Genomic DNA, 18,904 nt, shown 5'->3' with positions numbered 1-18,904 from the left:
TTCAAAAGAGAAGAAAACAATCTTCTGTTATTTTCAAGTGGGTAGGGCTGGTAGGAAATCTGCCATTGAGGAGTTTGGAAGGAAATTTACTTGTATAAATACACACTAAACTGAATTTAGACTTTTTTATTTTTTAGAGGAATCTTCAGAAGAAGAAATAAGAGTGTGTTTGGTACATCTCGTTACTCACTTCCAGATAAGTGTTCAAGTTGTATAATTCACAAGTTAGGATGGTGATTTTAATGGCTTTAAGGTATTTCGTGGAGGACCAGCAATCTGAAAGAGAGGAAAATTAAACGTGGAATTGGAATTCTCCACAAGGTTTCACTTCTGTTTGACTGAGTCTGCTGGTGGGGCAGGATTAAATGGAGAAGGAATAGACAGCAAGAGTACAGAGGGGAAAGTGCAAGATAAGGGAGCAGCTTTGGGGCGGGAGGGGAAGAGCTTGCTGATGGTTCTTGGGAATGGTGTATGGAGGATTCCTTCCACAGGGCTGCAGGGGAAGAGCAGGAACAGGCCTGTATGCCAGGCACTCCTGCAGTGTTCCTGTTTAGTCCAGTTGCAGCATTTTGAATTTATTATTATCAAATCTCTAACTCTTCTCTTCCTGGGTAGGTGAGAGATTGTGTGACATGGCAGAGAGGAGTTTTCATACCCAGCTGTGGAAAGAATTGATCAGTGAATGTCTTCTAGGCATCCAGCCTGAAAGACAGGAGGGTTACTTTTTTTTCCTTTTTCCCTTTGTGATGTGAGGAAAAAATAAACCCCACAGCCTACCCTGGGTAAAATGCTTGGGATTTTGCTGCTGAAATTCATTTAAGTCAAAAATATATCTGCGTTATAAATAATTTAGGTCATAAATTATTCAGAATTTTTATGTTTGGTGGAGAGTGGAACAGAACTGCAAAAGTGTGAGTTTGGGAGTTTTGCTCGTTTATTAATAATTCCTGACTTGAGCACATAGAAGTCACCCTTCTGTTTCTTTCCATATTTATGCAGGTTAATTCCTTACACTTAAACATCAATTTTCTTCTTCTCCTTTTCCAAACTAGTGGAGCAATCTGCTCCAGCAGAGAAGGCCAGTTAGTGTTTAATACTTCCTCAAGGAGTTAATAACAGAATTCTTGCCACTTAATTCAGAAGTCAGGAATGGAGAGGATGGCCTAGATGTTTTTACAAAAGAAGCCTGGATTCTCAAGTGTGCCAGAATGGTTTGTGTATTTTTTCTTTAAGTACAAATGACAATTAATTGCTGCTGTTGTCTCTCCCCATCCAGCTGAGTTTTACCAGCCCAAGAATTGCATCCCTAAAGCAACTTCTGTTTGACTTCTAGGAGCTTCCCACACTGACATTTTCCTTTCTTTTCCCTCAATAAATTAATTTCATTTAGAAATTCAGGACGACCCTGTAAAACTGTAGGAATTGTTAACCTTGGAGTGCTCCTTTGTTGTTGCTGATTTTTCTGTCTCCCCGGACTGCGTGTTTTGAAATAGCATCATTACATTGCCATCCATCTGCCTGGAGCAGAACCCAGCATTGATTCTGCTCTTTGTGACCCAGCACGGGGCTGAATCTGAAATTATTTTTAGCACTCATATTTTTACCTCTCTTCCACGAGTTGCAGACCATGCATGGCAGCAGCAGGACTGGTTTTAGTGGAATACATGCCTGATACTCCAGGATGACTGGATCTGCTGGTTTTCAGTAACCAGTGGCTCCCACTCAGCCCAGTATCCCACTGACACATGGTGCTTCTACCCCACTGTCCCTGCAATGTGGAAAGGCCTTTTTACACTTGATTTTGAACCTTTGGTTAAGGTTTGTCTGACTGGCCTCATCCTACCATCACCTGGAGCAAGCCCGTTCTGCCTGGTTTATTTTACACAACTAATACTTGTGTTTTGGGAGGTTTTTCCCCTTAAGATATTCACTGTACCCTAGTTTAAAACAGACTTCAAGGCATCCTTGAAAGGCAGCAGGTAAGTACATTATCTTCTTCTAGAGAGGCTCTAAATCACATTAGAAAATTACCTTCTGATAGATGACAAAGGCACTTGCCTGCCCAGGTCCCTGAAAACATGGGTCAGTGTCATAATTGCTTTCTTAACGGGACCACGGCGTCTAATGATCCCGGGCAGGATTAAATCATGGGAATAATGCTGCACAGGGCTGGAAAAATAATTAGATCAGCGATGCTTGGGTGCCTTTGAGATTGCCTGAGTGAGGCAGTAAGTAATGCAGTTACCTTACCTACGAGGGATGGCTCTGCTGTGGATGCTGTCAGGAAGCTGCCAGCTCCCAGGGGCTTGGCAGCACACAAGTGTCCCTCAGTTCACAGCAGAGCCAGGCCAGCTCTTTATTCATCCCTGCCTTTGCTGGGGTGGTGCTGACGGCATTCTTGGCACTCAGAGCTGTCACCCAAGTCACACCAGTGCCGGCAAAAACCGGGACAAAACGGAGCAGGAGAAGCTGGGAAAGCTTTGCTGGCCGTTGCCAGGGTGACTGGGTTTGTGCTGGACAAACGCTGCTGTGCTTTTCTTGCCTTGTGGTGTTTTGAGTGCAACCAAACAAACTCCTCAGGAGGCAAAACAAGTGGGAGAGGGGTGAAGGGAAAGGACAAACCAGCTCTGGCGCTTGGCAGTGAGTGGGCAGAGGGGCTACCTGGGGTCTCTCTCTCCTGGCCCCTTGTGCACCCCTTGGAGGCAGCTTGCCGCAGGAATGCTGTTTCCAAATGTTTCCTTGCAGTGTGCAGTCCTGGTGATTTGTGTGAAAGAAGGCACTTGGAATGCAGTGAGGAGCGTGATGGGAAATGCTTTCTAGTGTGGTGTGATTTAATAAAGGCTGTTTGACTGCCCCTTTTACCATTCTGGGCTGGAGCAGGGACTTCAGCTCTATCATATTTCATGGTTTTTAGGTTTTTTTTTTTTTTACTCTTTTCCCAGACTTTTCTTTCCCTATGTGTTGGACACAGGTGACAGCCCCAGGAGGTGACCATGGGACAGGGAGGCTCCTGCCTGGGCTGAGGGCCCTCCCGGGACCAGCAGAGGGCAAAGCTGCTCCAGCTGTCCTGGGCTGGAGGCACCGACAGTGCCGGGAGCCGCTGGGCTATCCCCTAGATGAAGCTGTGTACTTGTATTTTGGGCAAGGGGAATGGTCCGTTTCTCCTACCCCCTGAGTGAGGTATGGAGCAGATATGGCTGAACACCTTTTTACCTCCGTGCCTTACACAATTTTCTTCTTTGTTTTGGTTTGTTCTCCATCGCCATGGCTCGTGCTTCTCTTTCTCCTCCTTGTTACCCATGGAAACATTCTGTTACAAAAAGTAGCTTTTTGTTAGAACCGCTCTCAGATCTGGTGCCTCAATAAGTAAATTCTTGCAAGGTTTGGCCTTGAAAGCCTTTTCCACGTGTACAAATACAAAGTGTACTTGACCTGTTGGTTCAGGCCTGTGTATGCACCAAAGTAATTTTTGATGTAAAAGCAGAACTGTGGAAAAAACACAGTCAGTATCTTGAAAAAATAAAGCAAGATGGAATTAATTTCCCTTTTCTTATTGGTTTACACAGTCTTCCTTTTCCTTTACTGTCTTCCTATTATGCGTATTCCTTGTCTCTTTGCTGCCAGGATCAAAGGTGAACCTCTTTCCCTCCAATTCCCCTCTCATCACCTCCTTATCCACCAGCATCTCCGAAACTCTCCAGCTCTGATCCATGTGCTTTTGCCACGCTCTTACACTGATGGAAAAACCAGAACAACGTGATTACAATCAAGGCAAAACATTGAAGATTGCTTGGGTGTTGCAACATGCAGCTGTGCAGCCTGCCTGGGTTTGTGCTGCAGCTATGGATGTATTTCTATAGCCACCTCTCTGCCTCAGTACAACTAAATATAGGTACAGCTGCAGCAGAGAGCTGGTCAGCAGCAGCTTCCAGCAGGGAGACACACGCAGAGCCACTTTGCAGCTTTTAAGCCTGAATTTGGCACCACATCCCCTGTTTCAGGTGCCCTGATTACCACTCCTGTGCTGTATTTTATAGCCCATTCTTTGTCCAAGTGTTTTATCATGGGCATGTAGCTGGGTTGGAATCTTGCCTTTAGGGAGACATGACAGTGTGGCCCACTCTTTTAAATGCCTACTCTTGCATTGTTGGTTGGGAACTTCATGTTTATTTTGTCCTCAATTATGTGTATATAATTATATATATATATGTCTACTTTCTTTTGTTGTGCAAAAGCAACCATTTTAAGGGAAATTCAAATGGATCAAAGCGAGTGGTGCATGCAGAAGAGAGAGCCCTTCCTTGGGAGCTTCCTGAAGAGTTCTTATTGGAAAGAGGTGGCTGGAACTTTCACAATGTGGAGGTATGGCTGTGAGACTCATGGTATATGGAGAGGATAACTTGTCCTTTGGATGTGAGGTGGCACTTCATGGTGGGAAATGGAGCTATTCCTGTGGTGGTGGGTGAGGCAGGGACTAGGGGAGCTGGCATCCTCTACTGGGAAGAGACAGGCTTGCCCAGAAAATGTTCTCTCTCCACTCTCCTGGTGGGAAGGCTGCTGGATAGCAGACAGTGTGTCCTGCAGTGTGGGCACATTTCATCAACCTGTTTCACCACAGTGGTTCTGATTTTGGCCTTTCCAAATCTCCGTGGCTTCCTCATCCAGAGAGGTCCTGACCCGTGTTCAAAGGGTTAATTTTAAAACAGTTTTTTTTTCTCTCATGTCTCAGCACTGCCTGGCTTTAGCTGTGATGGGGATGAGAAGTGACAAGCTGCCACAGGGGAGCTGTTCTCTTGGGGTTTGCATCATGCCTAAAGTTCAACTGGAAACCTTCCAAGAGGAGCTGACCTGGCAACACCAGCTTGACCAAGCAACTCTGCTTCCCAATGAGATGGGCTTCTCAGTTTTTGGTCTTCCTGAGAAGGACATGATGGTGGCTCTGTGCAGAGGCAGGACACACCCTTCTGCACATGTGGCCGTGGATCACTGAGAATCTGACTGATGTTCTTGGTCTCAGCAGGCTGATTCCGTGTTTCCAACTGAAATGGCCAGTTAATAATTACATTAAATAATAGCCATCTGAGAAGCATGCAAGACAAAAACCTAGTGAGACCAAATATTTGCTTAGGGTTTTTTGGTTTTTTAAGTGCAGCAATTCAAGAAGCCTTTTCATGCAGCACAAGAGCCTCTTCTGCTATTTCAAAGTTTAGCACAGGAAGTCGATGCACACAAGTATAGATGCAGGTTCTAACATCTATCTTCTGCATAATATCAAAGTCAAAACGAGGATCTCGACATTTGGACAGGACAAGACAAAAGGCTGAAGCCGGTCTGTGGCTTTCAATATCAAAGTCCAAAGCCCAGCATAATGTGACATTAATCTATGCGATAGCATGGGCAGCTTGAGGCCCATCAGGTCCATCTGATGAGGTTCTGCCACCATCCCATCTGTTTTGTATTCATCTGTCACTGAGACTCGAAGCCACTGGAGAGGAAAAAGAACTGGCAGTGTCATGCTGTGGTTTTTCAACATCATTACAAGCAGTGTGGGAATTGCTAGGGGTTGATTCCTGGTGCTTGTCAGGGCCATACAAACGTTATGTAGGGGAAAGCCCACTAGATCTATAAATACCACTCCATCCTAGGAGTAAACACTGTTGTTATCCATCAGGATTTCTAGACCAAAATCGTGTTTCAGCTCTTCCTGAGCTAGAGGAAGATGGATGGATGTGTCAGCTTCCCCCTGCTCCAGTCTGAATCCTGCTGTACAGTACAGCCACTAGAGGAAAAGTGTGCGGTGGGGACTCCCTTAGCTGCAATGTGCTGGTATCGCTCCATGCACTTGTCTTAAAACAAATGAGATGAGGATTTGGCTAGCAGCAGATGTTCAAAGGAGGAACAAATCAGAGCAGCCGTATACCCAGTGGGACTGAGGTTTCCTTGAACTCAGCACACATCTCCAGCAGTTGGCACTTGGAAGATGGAAAAAAAAGGGAAAAACAGATGCTGAAAGTACCCTGAAATAGCCCCTGAGCCTCTGGAGGGCAAAGTATGTCTTTTAACTCCTGCTTATTATCCCTTCTAGTGGGCTCTTTTCCAGTCCTTACTGAAGAGTAAATGCTTTTTCTGTGTATTCCCTGCGGGCTGCCCTACTTTACATCATCACCTTGGTGATGGAAAACACCGTCCTCTGCGGAATCTGCCTGTCACGATTCCTGATTTTCTTTCGGAGGTGAGGAAGCGAAGCCCGGAGCCCGCTGCAGTCCCTGGGCAGCCCCAGTTCAGCGCGGCGCGGCGGGGGCTGCGGCTCCGGGAGGCGAGCGCAGCAGGCACACAGAAGTATTTCGGACACGGCAGGCGGGTCGTGGCACGGCTGGCCGCTCCCACCCTCTCCGTGGCGCCTTTGTTCTCGGGCAGTTTCCATGGTGCCCCGCTTTGCGGGCAGACCTGTGTGCAGGCTGCGCTCGTTTCCCGGGGCGGCGCATCCCGGCTGCGGAGCTGCCAGGGTCAGCCGCACAGGCATCCTGCAGCCTGCCTCGCTGGCAAGCCTTTGGGAGCACGGGCTGAGGGTTTGGAACGCAACTGCGTGATTATAGGTGAGAATTCAGCTCAGCTTTTGGCCTGTCACCATTTGCAAAATCAGAGGAGGGCCCTCACCCAAAGGGGTTGTTGCTGTGAAATGAAAAAGCAGTAGAGGCATGACAAGAAGGAGCAGCCATGCTGCTTGCTGCAGCATTCAGATTTTATCTTCATCTGGCACGGGCGAGACAGCTGATCTGTACACGTACCACACAGCATCGTTCCCCTCGCACAGAGCTCCTTTATCTGTTATCTCGCTGTTAGTTCTCTGCTGGTTGTTCTGATGCCGGAGCACTGCCCGCCCTGAACGGCATCAGCAGGGAGGAACTGGTCCTTATGTCAGGTACAGAGTCAGGGGGCTGAGTAACCTGGCCGCAGGTATTTATGCCCAGGGATAGTATCCCTCGGGAAAAACCCTGATCACAGTAGAGTGCTTAGAGCCCGATACTAGGAATATTTCAGCGAGAAAAGCAGTTTCGTGGATCTTACAGGCTGTTCATCCAAGAGGAAGTGGAGTGTAAAATCACTGCCCAAGTGGAAAAGTAGGCGAAAGGGCAAAGCTGTGCCCAAGGGGGGATTCTAACTCCAGGAGAGAGTACTTTAAGTGGTGGCAACAAGGCTGGAGGTCTGTTAGCAGGCTGTGCACAGGAATGAAATTTAACCCAGGACCTGAACATACCAATGAGAAATGAAACAATCTTAGAGTTAATATCGAAATATAGAAACAATCTCAAGGACACAAGAGATGTCCTCATCACAAAAACTCAATTCTTGGAGCAGAAAAATGGTTTTCTTCATTAAGGTGAAGCTTGTACTCTGTGTTGGGATGGAATGGGCTGCTCCCCAAAGCTGAACATGGAAATGAACCATTCCCAGTCTTGGCAGAGGTTTTCAAGGATGCCTAGGAAATTATAATGCCCAATTAAGTAGGAATTGATCATCCAAGTCCCTTAGGCAGTCCTGAAAATCACAGCCACTATGTACTGCAACCAATTTTCAGTCAGATTTTTTCCTTCTGCTACCCTTTTCCCTCCTCTCCCTGTGCCATCGACAGCTCCTGCTGGCCTGGAGCTGTGGCTGTAGCCAAAGCTAAGGAACCTGGCTTGGAAACGTGGCATTCAAGCAGCCTTGGTTGTGATAGGAGACGGGGTAATCTGTTCCTGCTGAGGCCATTCAGAACCAGAGCCGTTTTTTTTTTCCTACCCTCTCACTTTTGGCCCATTTTTGTACCTCTGATGTGAGAACGCTATGCCAGATCAGTGGTGGAAAAGGGTGGGGTTTTTTTGGGAATGGTGGGAGCCACAGGGAGCCTCTCTTGAGTAGATTAACTTCCTAGGAACCCTGGGAATTTTATTATGTCCTTGATTTCTTCCCCAGCAGCTCCATTCTTAGAATGGGTTGTACTTGAGCGCACAGGTAAGGACAGCCCTTCACCTGGCAAAGGTTTGGGCGATAAGAAAGGAGCAAGAGAACCTGATTATTTTGGAAGTGGTAAAATTGATCTGGAAGAAACCAGAAGGGAAACTCAGTTCTGAGTGAGAGCAGGAACAGTATTCCAAGCTTCCCTGGGAGAAAATCTTTGAAATACAGGACATGTGGTCATGGGCAGAATATTGCTTTCCTCTCATCAGGGACTTGGTTTTCCTCTAACTCCCTCTGCTCCACCCTTCTCGATAACCAAGTCTCCAGTTCCTATTACCAGATGTTATGGCTTCTCAGCCTTCCTTGTCATCCAGATCCATCCAGCCTGGAGCTTGCTGGAGATGTGCTGGTACTTCCCAGGAATAAACCTGTCGGTTGTGCACGAGTCATTTTGGCAGGATCTGAGGAAGAGATGTGCCCTGGTGGGACAGAGATGGCTTGGACAGACATTCCTTCTGGATGCCCCAGGACATGGAGGGTGCTAACAGAAGCAAGGCAAGCAGGTGAAACCTTGCTTTTAGATGGTTTTGGAGGAATGTCCTCTACACCTGCAGCGTTCCACAAGTGAGTAACACCAGTGCTTTCCCTTCCCACAGCCGGTGGCTCCTGTTCAGCCAAAGACATGCCAGGTGTTACAAAAGGCTGCCAAGGCGTCAGCAGGGAATGGATGTAGGGACACGGTGCTGGAGGTGGGACTTAAAGGTATTGGCTAAATCCCTACGCAAATGCGACTCAGTCATTATTAAATTAATTAGCAGGTTGGAGTAAATTTAGCATCTCCCTAATGCGCTGGAAATCATGGTGACTTTGGAGCTCCCCAGGGCTGGTTTGAGCTGATGGCACCGGGATGCAGGAAAGCTGATGGGATGACAGGCTGGGACAGGGCATCCGTGCCACTTTTGCAAAGGAATAAATGTTGATTAGCAGCTTTCCAACACCTCGTGCTAAAGAACAAGCTATTTTTGGAAAGAAACTTGAGTGCAGCAGCAAATTCATTCTCTGCTGAATAAGGGGATCATTTGTTTTAATAGCAGATTGCTCTGTTAAGGAGACAGGGATTTTGGTGAGGATTTGTGACACATTTAAATGCGAGTGAGTGAAGGTTTCCTTGGGCAGAAGGGGAGGTAGGGGTGTAGTGAGCTCCCGTGGTTGAAACTTGGGGATAAATTAGTGTCATTAATCATTGGAGCCACTTGCCTAGGGATGGAATGAATTTATCTTAACTTTGTTATTTTAAATCGCTTTCCTGATGTGCATATTGTAGCTTCACCAGCTGTTTGGGGTTTGTTTTCGAGGGAAATTGTATTCCCAGAAATTCTTGTCATATGTGGGAGATCAGGCTCTCTGATTATAGGGTTTCCCCTGGCCTTAAGAGATTTGAATGTAGGCAGCAGGGAAGAATTCCCCCTCATTCATTGTCCTCCCAGACAACGTCCAAAGGGCACTGGGGGATGTAAAACCCTTGCGAGCGGAGGGTGGGATCTGAGGGCAACCACAGCTGACGACACCCGCGTTTCTCCACAACCGGCTTTACCCCCTGCCTTTTGACACCCGGAGCCGAAGCGGGGGAAGGTGCAACACTCCGCCGCCGTTTCAAACAAAAGCCCCCGCGGGTTCAGCACGCGTGTGTGGAGGGGAGGCGTGTGCCGGAGTGTGTGTGTGCGGGCTGGGGTGTACCGGGGGTGTGTGTGTGTGTGTGTGTGTGTCGGGGGAGGGGGGGACGAGGCGGGTCCTCCTCCCGCGCCGCCCGCCGGCAGCCGCCGATGTGTCCGTGAGCTCCTCCACCGGGAGCGCGGCCGCTGCCTCCCGCACCCCCACGCTCGCCCCCACCCGCGCCGCAGCGGCCGCGAAGGTCACCCGCGGGGGCCCGGCATGGTGGCGGCCGCGGGGGGCTGAGAGGAGGCGGGCGGCGGCGGGAAGGAGCCGGAGATGGCTTCGCCCGCGCCCCCCGCGCCGGGAGGCGGCCCCTCGCCCCCCGCCGGCCCGCCTCGCCTTCGCCAGGTGGGTGCTCCCGGCGCGGGCAGGGGCGGGGGGCGGCCCGCGGCAGCCCCGGGCGGAGCGGGGACGGGGGGGGATGCAGCCCGCGGGATGCGGAGGGGCGCGGGAGGCGGGGAGGCAGCGCAAGTGCACGGGCAGTTCGGAGGTGGGCAGGTGGGTGGTGCAGCCGGGGATGGTTGCTGTTCTGTGCAATAAAAAAACCCGCTTCCATAAGAAAACCACAAATCCCATCCCGAAACCGTGGCAGGCAGCACCTGCGCGGGTGTGCCCGCACCGTCACACGCGGAGGGGAGCGCAGGCACGCGTGTGTAACTTCGCAGTGGTGCAGGGCCGTGCGTGCCGTGCTGCATCACCGCCGTGGCAGCGCGGCTCCGAAGGCATGAATAAAATCTTAATTAACGCAATGCTGCAGTTTCCGAGAGGCTGCTCCCGCTCCTGCTGCATGCAACGCTTTTCCGCTCGCATCTCTCCCCGCGCCGGGCGGGAGCTCCCCTCTTAGCGGCGCCTGCTGCATTAATTTCCATTTGGAATGGGGAAGTTGGTCCCTGGAGTTGTTCGGCGTTCTTGGCCCGGCTGGGCCCGTGAGGCAGGGCTGCTGCTGGGTGTCTGCGGGGTTCGTTCCGTGAGCCCTCGGTGCCTCCTGGAAATGGGAGAGGCAGGAATGCAGGGACGCGCTGCCCGTGCGTTCAGTTTGCGTGCTCCTGGCCAAGGCTCTAATGTTACGGCGGTTATTAATAAAGAAAATAAGGTTAATACAGGAAAAGCTGTTGTAAAGGAGGATTCCCAGTGCGTAATCAGATTAGTGTAGTATGTATGTACTCAAACATAAATCCAAATAGGAATCCTATCCTACTCTTTGTTTTCCCCCCTCCCATTTTCACTGGTGGTAGCATTGATGAGGAAACCTCAGGAGTCTGGAGTCGGGACAGGCATCTGAGAGTTTGGGGGAATATTTAAACTTGTCAGTCCCCTTACACGCCGGAAGTTTGGGCTGTGCAGCTCCAGCAAAAAGGCCTTTGTGTGGGTGTGCTGATGACTCCGGCTGCAAATGGCACGAGAACAGCTGCCCCCTCGACCCGAGCATTTTGGCACTTCCTGTTCTTCCCCGCTGCAAACCAGAAGAAAAAGTGTTCTGAAGTTCGATTTTAGGAGGGTGAATGACCAGCGAGGATCACTCCAGTTTATTGCATCCCGTAGTAGGTGTGATCAGCAGGATGGGTGAGAAGTGCTGAGGATGGAAAAGAAGCTCCAGGTAATGGAGGAAAGAGTTGGGGATGAGGACCCCAAGCATGGGGGATCCTCATTGAAGCTGGCTTCTCCTTGCCTCTAACTTAGTCTGTGTGCTCACTGAGACCAGGTAAGCAGTATCCTTCCAAGCAGTGACCAAGTCCTTTGGAGACAGCTCCGTTTCTAGGATCCCCCTTGTTTCAGACCTTCGCTTTGCTCCTCAGCAGCTGGGAAACACAAGGTTACCAATTATTTATTGCTGCACGTCCAGCAGCAAGCCCAGACTGCTGCGTTCTCCGGAGCGTTCTGAATTGGCCTCTCACGGGGTTATTCATTTTGCATGAGGAAGAAACGAGCGTCCTGAACTAGTAGGCAGAAATTACTCATTAAAAAATTGACTACTGTGGTTGTTTTACTGTCTTCCTCTGCATTTTGTCCAGTCTATGTTTAGAATTATTTTTAATTGCATTTAAAAAGGAATGACTCATCGCTCGTGTTTCTCTGAACTATGGCTGGGGTACAGTCTGGTGTTCATTTATTTATTTATTTATTTATTTATTTAATATTTTGCTGCCCTTCAATAAGACATCATACACACAACTTATTGGGTGACCTTCACAGGAGTGGGAAACTCCATGAATAAATTCCCAAAGCCGCTTCAGACCAAGGTAAAGAGCACAGCACTGGCAGAATTCCATCTGTTTTCCTACAAATCACTACCGGCCTCCCACTCCACCAAGCATTTCCTGCATCCTTAGGAGGGGAGAAGAGTACAAACAGAAGGGAAATGAACATGTCTGTCTGAAACTGTTGTACTGACTTGGGTTATCACACTGCACTTGTTGTGATAGTGCTGAATGGAAATTGATATTGGCAACGTGCTGAATTCCCGTTACACAGGTACCTTTGGGAGATCCTTGAGGTTAGTCCTGGCTTGCAGCCTGAGAGCAAGACTCACTGAAGAAGCTGTTTGAAACAAATTGGTTTTTGTGGAGTTTTTACCATGTCTTTCAGTCCATCTAAGACATCTTCAAATGTGTCCTTTATTTGAAATATATATTGAGGGCACAGAACTGAGAATAATATTTGCATCTGTGAACCTGTTTTAGCAAGAACTGCATTTTACCTGAAACACCTGTGTTGTTACGTTTAAATTGGGCTTAGGGTACTGCAGTCAAGCTACCAGTGATATTTGTTATATAAAGCTTGATCAAGAGTGTACTGTACAAAAGACCAAGCTGTTGTAAATTACACGATGGAGACCCTTGTATTTGGAATAGGAGGTTGTTTCTGTTAGCAGTAGTCAAGTGAATTATTTCCACTGTTTTTCCTTTCTTTTAGTTGTCAATGCTGCACTTGTCAAAAAGAAATTTAAACACTTCTCACAATAAAAAATACACTCAAAATTTGCAAACCAAATAGCATCTTGCATGGGAACGTGGTAGCACTCGGGTACTGCTCTCCTGCTGCACTTCTGAGCATGCAGGAATAAATCAATGATCCTAATCCATTATCTGATATGGAAAGAAAGTGTGCAGAAGTGTCTTCCAGAGTAATTTAACTGATCTCTGGTAACGTTCCTCGCCACGGAGCAATGTACATGGTAATTGTCATGCGGTCATGCTTTATTGATCCCCCTTAAATCCCTTTATTCTGTCCAATTTTCTTTTGGTATGACATCTGTCTGCCTGGATGTCCTCCTTTTCCAGCTTTTTTCTCTTTCTTTTTTCCTTTTTTTTTTTTCTTTTCTTTTCTCTTTCCCCTCTCTGAAATAGGGTTGGATGTATTTGTAAATCCAAAAGGATGTGGCTATTTTGGGGGTTCCAAACTTGGGGTATGGACTAAGAACTAAAACCGGAGAGAGAAGACCATGGTGTCCTGATGAACAGTGCTGGAGTGGACGTGGGAAGATGCAGAACAGAGCTCCTGGCATTCTGCTTCTCCAGGGATATTTGTGTAGCAAAAGCACCCTCTGTTGTGAATCCATCCAATTCACCTCAAATCCTACAGTTTTCCAGCTTGTCAGCTCATATGAACTCTTAATAGATGTCTGTTAGTATGAAATCTGCTCCTAGAGCTTGACAGAAATGTCTTCCTCAATTGGTGTGGGACTGCAGGAACCAATTTTCTTATTTTTGTTTTCTTCCCTCAAGGAGTTTCTCTGTAACTGCTGAATTTTGCTTCTTTCATGCTCTCTTTGATATTTTTTTCCCCCTGAAAGCTTGTGTCCTACTGCAGTCTTAGAGGCTGTTCACACCACAATGACTGTTCATCTGCTGCTGTTGTGCTTTGCTCCTGCCTTTTCTAATCCACTGCCCAGGTTTTTCCCTACTGTGGGATGTACTTTGTCCCCTACTAACACTTGGCAAGACTTGAGGATATTTTAAGCTTCTCTTTCATGGATGATTTAGGCCAATGCCTCTCCCAGCCTGTCTTTGCTTTGGACAGCATGTTGTTCACCTCCACATCTTTGCCGGTGCTGATTCTAATTCCATAATTTCAAAAATTTGCTTTGTTTGATATCCACATTTTCAAGGTTCATTTGAACTTCAATTTGATTTGAGCTTATTTTTTGTTTTACCTTCTGCCACCCTAAGGAATTAGAAATAATTTGTTGAGAACTAGAACTGATGTAAAAATCAGCCTAGTGAAGCACTCACTTGGGTGGCAAGGCATGGGGTAAAGCCAACATCCATCAAACTGAACATTTCCATTCCACCCATCCCTGCCTGCCATATCCAAGGGAAAAGGCTGCTAGAAAATGTCTTCCCCCTGAACTGAAATGATGAAATAGAAAACATAATGAACCTGCTGCATAATGGATGTGGCCTAATGTAGGAAAAAGTAATTACAGTTAGGGCGCAAATGACTACGTCTGTTGAGATAGCATATCAAAATTACTGTGCTATGGTGTTATTTGGGTTGCAAAACCAAGCACCGAGTATTGTAAACTAATAGAATTAAGGCAATCACTTCCATGAAAACCCCGTTTGTGTTAGCTACAGCTTCTAACCTGTAGTGGAAGAGGAAGAATTAAAAGTTTTCAATTCGTATTCCAGTTAGGTCTTCTGTGGGTTTTGCTGATAAAGTGTGGAAAAGCAAAGCAAAAAAAAAAAAAAAAAAAAAAAAAAAAAAAAAATTCTAGTCACTCCCAGGAGTTCTAAGAGGAGCAGTGGATGGGCTGGTGAGGTTCAAAGGGTTCCATGAGGTTCAGCAGCTGCTGCTCCTTGGCCAGGGCCTCTTTACCCACTGGAAGCTTCCAGAAGCCAGCGCCGCCTCAGTCGGCCTGCAGGGCTCCTCCTGGGACGCACAGGTAGGGCCCTTAATGGTTTATTTTTAATATTTATTTTTGGTAGAAGTGCTGAGGGAGCAGGTTGAAGTGAGGATTGTAATTTGGTGCTGATTTGTGTCTCAGTTCTACTTTATTTCTGCGTGAGGGATGTGGAGTTTGTTGGCTGGTATTCTGTTTTATATGGATTATACCCTCACGGAAGAGTAGAGGGTTTGATTGGTGGGTTGTTTGGTTTTTTCCTTTTTGTTATTTTGTGTGGGTGGTTTTCTATTTTTAAAATATTTTAAGTTTCTTTGGGGTTTTTTCTATTTTTTGTTGTTGTTGTTGTTGTTCTTCTATTTTGTCCTTTTTCTTTTTTTTTTCTTGTTTTTTTTCCCCCTCTTTTTTCCCCCCTGTTTTTTCCCTCTTTTCCTCTTTTTTTTTTTCTTTCCTCTTTTATCTTTTTTTTTCTCCCCTCTTTTTCTTTTTCCCTCCCCTACAAAACTTATATATGGTAAAGTTATTGAAGGCTTACTTTTGGCTGTTGATATCCTGATTTTTGTACTTTATGGACCAAAACTTTATGGTTTCTTAGAACAATTCCCATTTGGTGATGCCCCTTACCTCAGGAGCTTCCCGCCTTTTTTTGTGTGGGGTGGAGGCTGTCCGCCATTTTGTGTGGGGGCAGAGGCGCTGTCCTCCATTTTGTGTGGGGGCAAAGGGGCTGTCTGCCATTTTGTGTGGGGGCAAAGGGGCTGTCCGCCATTTTGTGTGGGAGCGAAGGGGCTGTCTGCCATTTTGTGTGGGGCGGAGGCTGTGCGCCATTTTGTGTGGGGGCAAAGGGGCTGTCCGCCATTTTGTGTGGGGGCAAAGGGGCTGCGCGCCATTTTGTGTGGGGGCAGAGGCGCTGTCCTCCATTTTGTGTGGGGGCAAAGGGGCTGTCCTCCATTTTGTGTGGGGGCAAAGGGGCTGTCCGCCATTTTGTGTGGGGGCGAAGGGGCTGTCCGCCATTTTGTGTGGGAGCGAAGGGGCTGTCTGCCATTTTGTGTGGGGGCTGAGGGGCTATCCGCCATTTTGTGTGGGGGCTGAGGGGCTATCCGCCATTTTGTGTGGGGGCAAACGGGCTCTCCACCATTTTGTGTGGGGAGCAGAGGGGCTGTCCACCATTTTGTGTGGGGGCAAAGGTGCTGTCCACCATTTTGTGTGGGGGCCCACTGTCTGCTATTTGTTGTGTGGGGAGGGGGCTTCCCGCCATTTTTTTGTGTGGCACGGGGCTGTCCGCTATCAGGTTGTGGTGGAGGGGGCTGCTGGCCGTGTCATGTAGAGTGAGAGCTGCTCACCCTGGCGTGTGGGGAGGGAGCTGCCCGCCATGTTGTGGGGACTGCAGTGAGGCTGCAGCCGCTGCTTCTGATTGGGATGCACTGGGTGGGAGAGGGAACAAATAGCACAGGTTGCTTTGATAAAAAGTAGCGACTGCCCACCTCCTGACCTGGAGGATTTGCTCATTAAGCTGTTAAATGTTGAAGAGGAGTTATGCTTCTTCTGAGTAAATAAAAGGCCTGAAAACATACAAAAATGCCCACAGTGTCTAAAAGCCTCAAAACACGTGGTGAGCTTTTCCATGCTGGTCACTGACACAGCCTGTTGCTCTTCATGTCTGTAGTTTTGCTGCCTGTAGAGGTGAGACTTTTGTGAAGTTACTGTAGGGCTTTTTGCAGTCCTACTGTACAACAAATATATACTGTGCTAGTATTGAAGTCTTATTATCAAGTATTTATTGCAAAGTTTTCTTTGTAGAGGGCTTTAGGCTTTATTTTGGGGTGACCTGCTTGCGTGAGCCCACCTGAGAAACTACAAGGGGTTGTTCTCTGTCTGTAAACAGAGAAATGGGAAATGGGCTGTAGAATCCTCCTGGCTGAGTGTTAATAAGGAATTGATTAATGGAGTGGGGAAAACACAATATGTCCTGTTCTGATGGCTGTCCTTTCCCTTTTATCCTTCTTTCTGAAGTCCCTGGTTGTCCTTACTGGGATGTTGAGTCAGCTGGGAGCACAGAAACAGCTGTGGTATCCAGGAGGATGCAGACTTCAAGATGTAACTGTATTCAAAAAATACAAGTGTTTAGAGAAAGGGGAGGGGAGCGTGAGCTAGAAACGGTTGTTCGTTACCCACCAGAGATGTATGAGCTTGGGTGGGAGAAGCAGGTTCTATCCCACATCCATTGTTGATGCACAGATAGCTAGAGCTTTGCTGGTGTGTATCTGACTGAAACAGTCTGATAAAATTTCTTCTTAAGAGCTTCAGGACCAAAAGCTGCACCCTGCTCACTACAAGTGTCAGAAGTAATCCTGGACAGAGAAAGGGTTACAGCGGTATTATTTGTTGCCTCTGCTTATGCAGTTTGGTTATTTGCTTTATTATATTTTTTGTTTGGTTTGACCATCTGGTCTGGAAGCGTTTTGATTTATCGGCAGAACTTGACTGATCCTAAAGAGGAGTAGGAGCACAGTATATCATGGGGCAGTTCAGACTTCCTGCGTTAAAGGAATCTTTGTTTGTGCAACAAGGATTCATTCAGCATCCCCCTGCCCGACATGTTGAGTGTTTGCCATGTTAACTCTTTGGTGCAAGTGAAGGTACATCTGCAGGAGATGGAGCTGCTGACCTGTCTGTCCCAGGGGCTCTCTTTGAGTGCTGCTTGGACCACTTAGAGCCAAGGTGAGCTCCCACAACTTATGTGTTTCCTCCAGCATTAAAGCTGTGCTTGGTGAAAACTGGTGAGAAGCATCCCTTGCTTCATTTGAGCTTTATTTATTAAGATGATCTGGGTGTTTGAAGGTGATGTTTTTGGGGTAAAAAAACAGACTTTGCCACGAGCAGGATGTGGCGTGTGTGTGAGGCACAGATTCAGGTGAGGAAATGGTGTGCAACCAAAATCCTGTCAATCTTCCAAAAGTTGTGAGAGGTCCTGGCATGAGCCCTGTTAGAGAACTTGAAGCTCATGGGATGCTGATGGATGGGAATGCATTTCAAGCATTCAGACTGGCTGGGTTCGAGCGGCTGACACGCTGCTGTAAATACCCTTGTTGTTTATGTTAGGTCAGAGGGTGAAGTGTTGTTTTATGAGCTTACCTCTGAAAAGATGGAGGTTGTCCAGACCTCATTCATCTTCTGCACTGTTTCTAAATGTTGTTGTTCGTGGTTTTTTTAAGGAGGGGAAAAAAGTAATTCTAGATTATTTATCTATCTATATGTGTATATTCAGAAAATAGCAAACTGAAGGCAGTTAGAGTTTTACAGCTCCTCCGTACCATCACAAATAGCTTGTACCTAAAATGTTTGGGTTAAAAACAGCACAACCACCCCCTCTCCCCGAATGCACTCCCACACACGCAACTCCAAGGGGAAAAAATAAACTTTGCGATTAATTGTGGAGTGCTTGGTATGTGATCCGAGCCAGTAACCGACTCTCGGATCCCACAAGCAGAACTCTTCTGAAGTGTCCTTTGTAGGCTCTGCCAGTGTACTCAGAGACGTTTTTGTTTGTAGTTCCATCTTCCTAAAACCTGGCTTTCCCCCTGCTCTGGGTGTGGGATGGCTGCCAGCAGGCAGTGACCCGTGGCCCCCAGCTGCTGCTGGGCCCAGGAATGCGCGCCAGGCTCCAGCGGCGCTGGGTGACGGAGGCCGCCCTTCTCTCTGATCTGTGCCCGGCGTGGGTGGTGGGAGCTGGCAGGCCTGGGGCAGCACTGCAACCCTCGTGGCGGCTTTCAGGAGCTTTCTGGGAACTGGAAAACTCGGACCTGCTCGGGCTGGGTGTGAATAGCCTGGCCTCGGTTCAGGATGGGTTTAGTTCCTGCCGGGAGCAGCAGCTGGTCGGTGCACAGGAGCCAAAGCCCGTGGGTTTGCACTCAGGGGCATCACATGCTGCATGTACAGCTCCTGTAACACTGTAAACTCGGGGAATTTTTAGATCCAGAGCGTGCCACTAATAATTTAGTCTTAGATTGTCTATAAATAGCTCCTTGTATCTGAACCTGCCCTTTAATGAGGCTATTTCTGTCGCTGTTGGAGGCTTGCACTGGAAATGCTCTACCTGGCATCCCTGCTGGGTTCTTTGTTGTCTTGATGTGTGCATTTTCTGCTCTCTCCTGGCTGGCTGGTATTTGACAAGGAGGATGTTCCAAACAATTTTAAGCTTTTTTTTTGGTATGGACACTATTGGGATGTACCTGAAAACCAGAATGTAGAGCTGACACTCCTGAATCTGGCTTGAATTTTTCTGACTGTGGTTCTTTTTCAGGGACCAAGAGCACACATGATTTGTCAGATGACAATAATTGATGAAAAGATGCCATTGCAGTCCTATTTTTACCCCCCATGCCGAGTGAGTGTCAGCACAACCTTCTT

General features: G+C 47.6%; 2 protein-coding genes across 2 annotated transcripts in view; one reads left to right on the top strand and one right to left on the bottom strand.

The window, feature by feature from the left end:
• Positions 1 to 111: 111 nt before the first annotated feature.
• LOC135299828 (uncharacterized) lies at positions 112 to 15,570 on the bottom strand. The gene is made up of 4 exons (XM_064419253.1): positions 15,122 to 15,570; positions 3,668 to 3,734; positions 3,214 to 3,310; positions 112 to 276 (listed from the first exon to the last, which is right to left on the bottom strand). Exons 1-4 carry the CDS (start codon positions 15,568 to 15,570, stop codon positions 146 to 148), a joined length of 744 nt encoding a protein of 247 aa, XP_064275323.1. The 3' UTR covers positions 112 to 145.
• ANK2 (ankyrin 2) overlaps positions 9,739 to 18,904 on the top strand; it is a 277,110-nt gene continuing 267,944 nt past the window's right edge. Inside the window, exon 1 of the mRNA XM_064416065.1 lies at positions 9,739 to 10,002. Within this exon, the coding sequence (XP_064272135.1) occupies positions 9,931 to 10,002 (72 nt within the window). The 5' untranslated portion in view covers positions 9,739 to 9,930. The remainder of the gene's footprint in view (positions 10,003 to 18,904) is intronic.

The sequence above is a fragment of the Passer domesticus genome, chromosome 4 (genome assembly GCF_036417665.1).
Source record: "Passer domesticus isolate bPasDom1 chromosome 4, bPasDom1.hap1, whole genome shotgun sequence".
NCBI lineage: Eukaryota > Metazoa > Chordata > Aves > Passeriformes > Passeridae > Passer > Passer domesticus.
Note: the sequence above shows the minus strand (reverse complement) of the source record. Positions and strands in the feature narration are given on the sequence as shown.

Bases quoted from the DNA above. Each gene is read 5' to 3' on its own strand.
- LOC135299828 (XM_064419253.1), bottom strand. From the start codon at position 15,570: ATGGCGGATAGCCCCTCAGCCCCCACACAAAATGGCAGACAGCCCCTT. The intron at 3,735-15,121 runs GTAAGGGGCATC...TTTTTCCATCAG, and splicing joins AAAGGCGGGAAGCTCCTGAG to TGTAAGAGCGTGGCAAAAGC. The intron at 3,311-3,667 runs GTGATGAGAGGG...TTTTTGTAACAG, and splicing joins AGATGCTGGTGGATAAGGAG to AATGTTTCCATGGGTAACAA.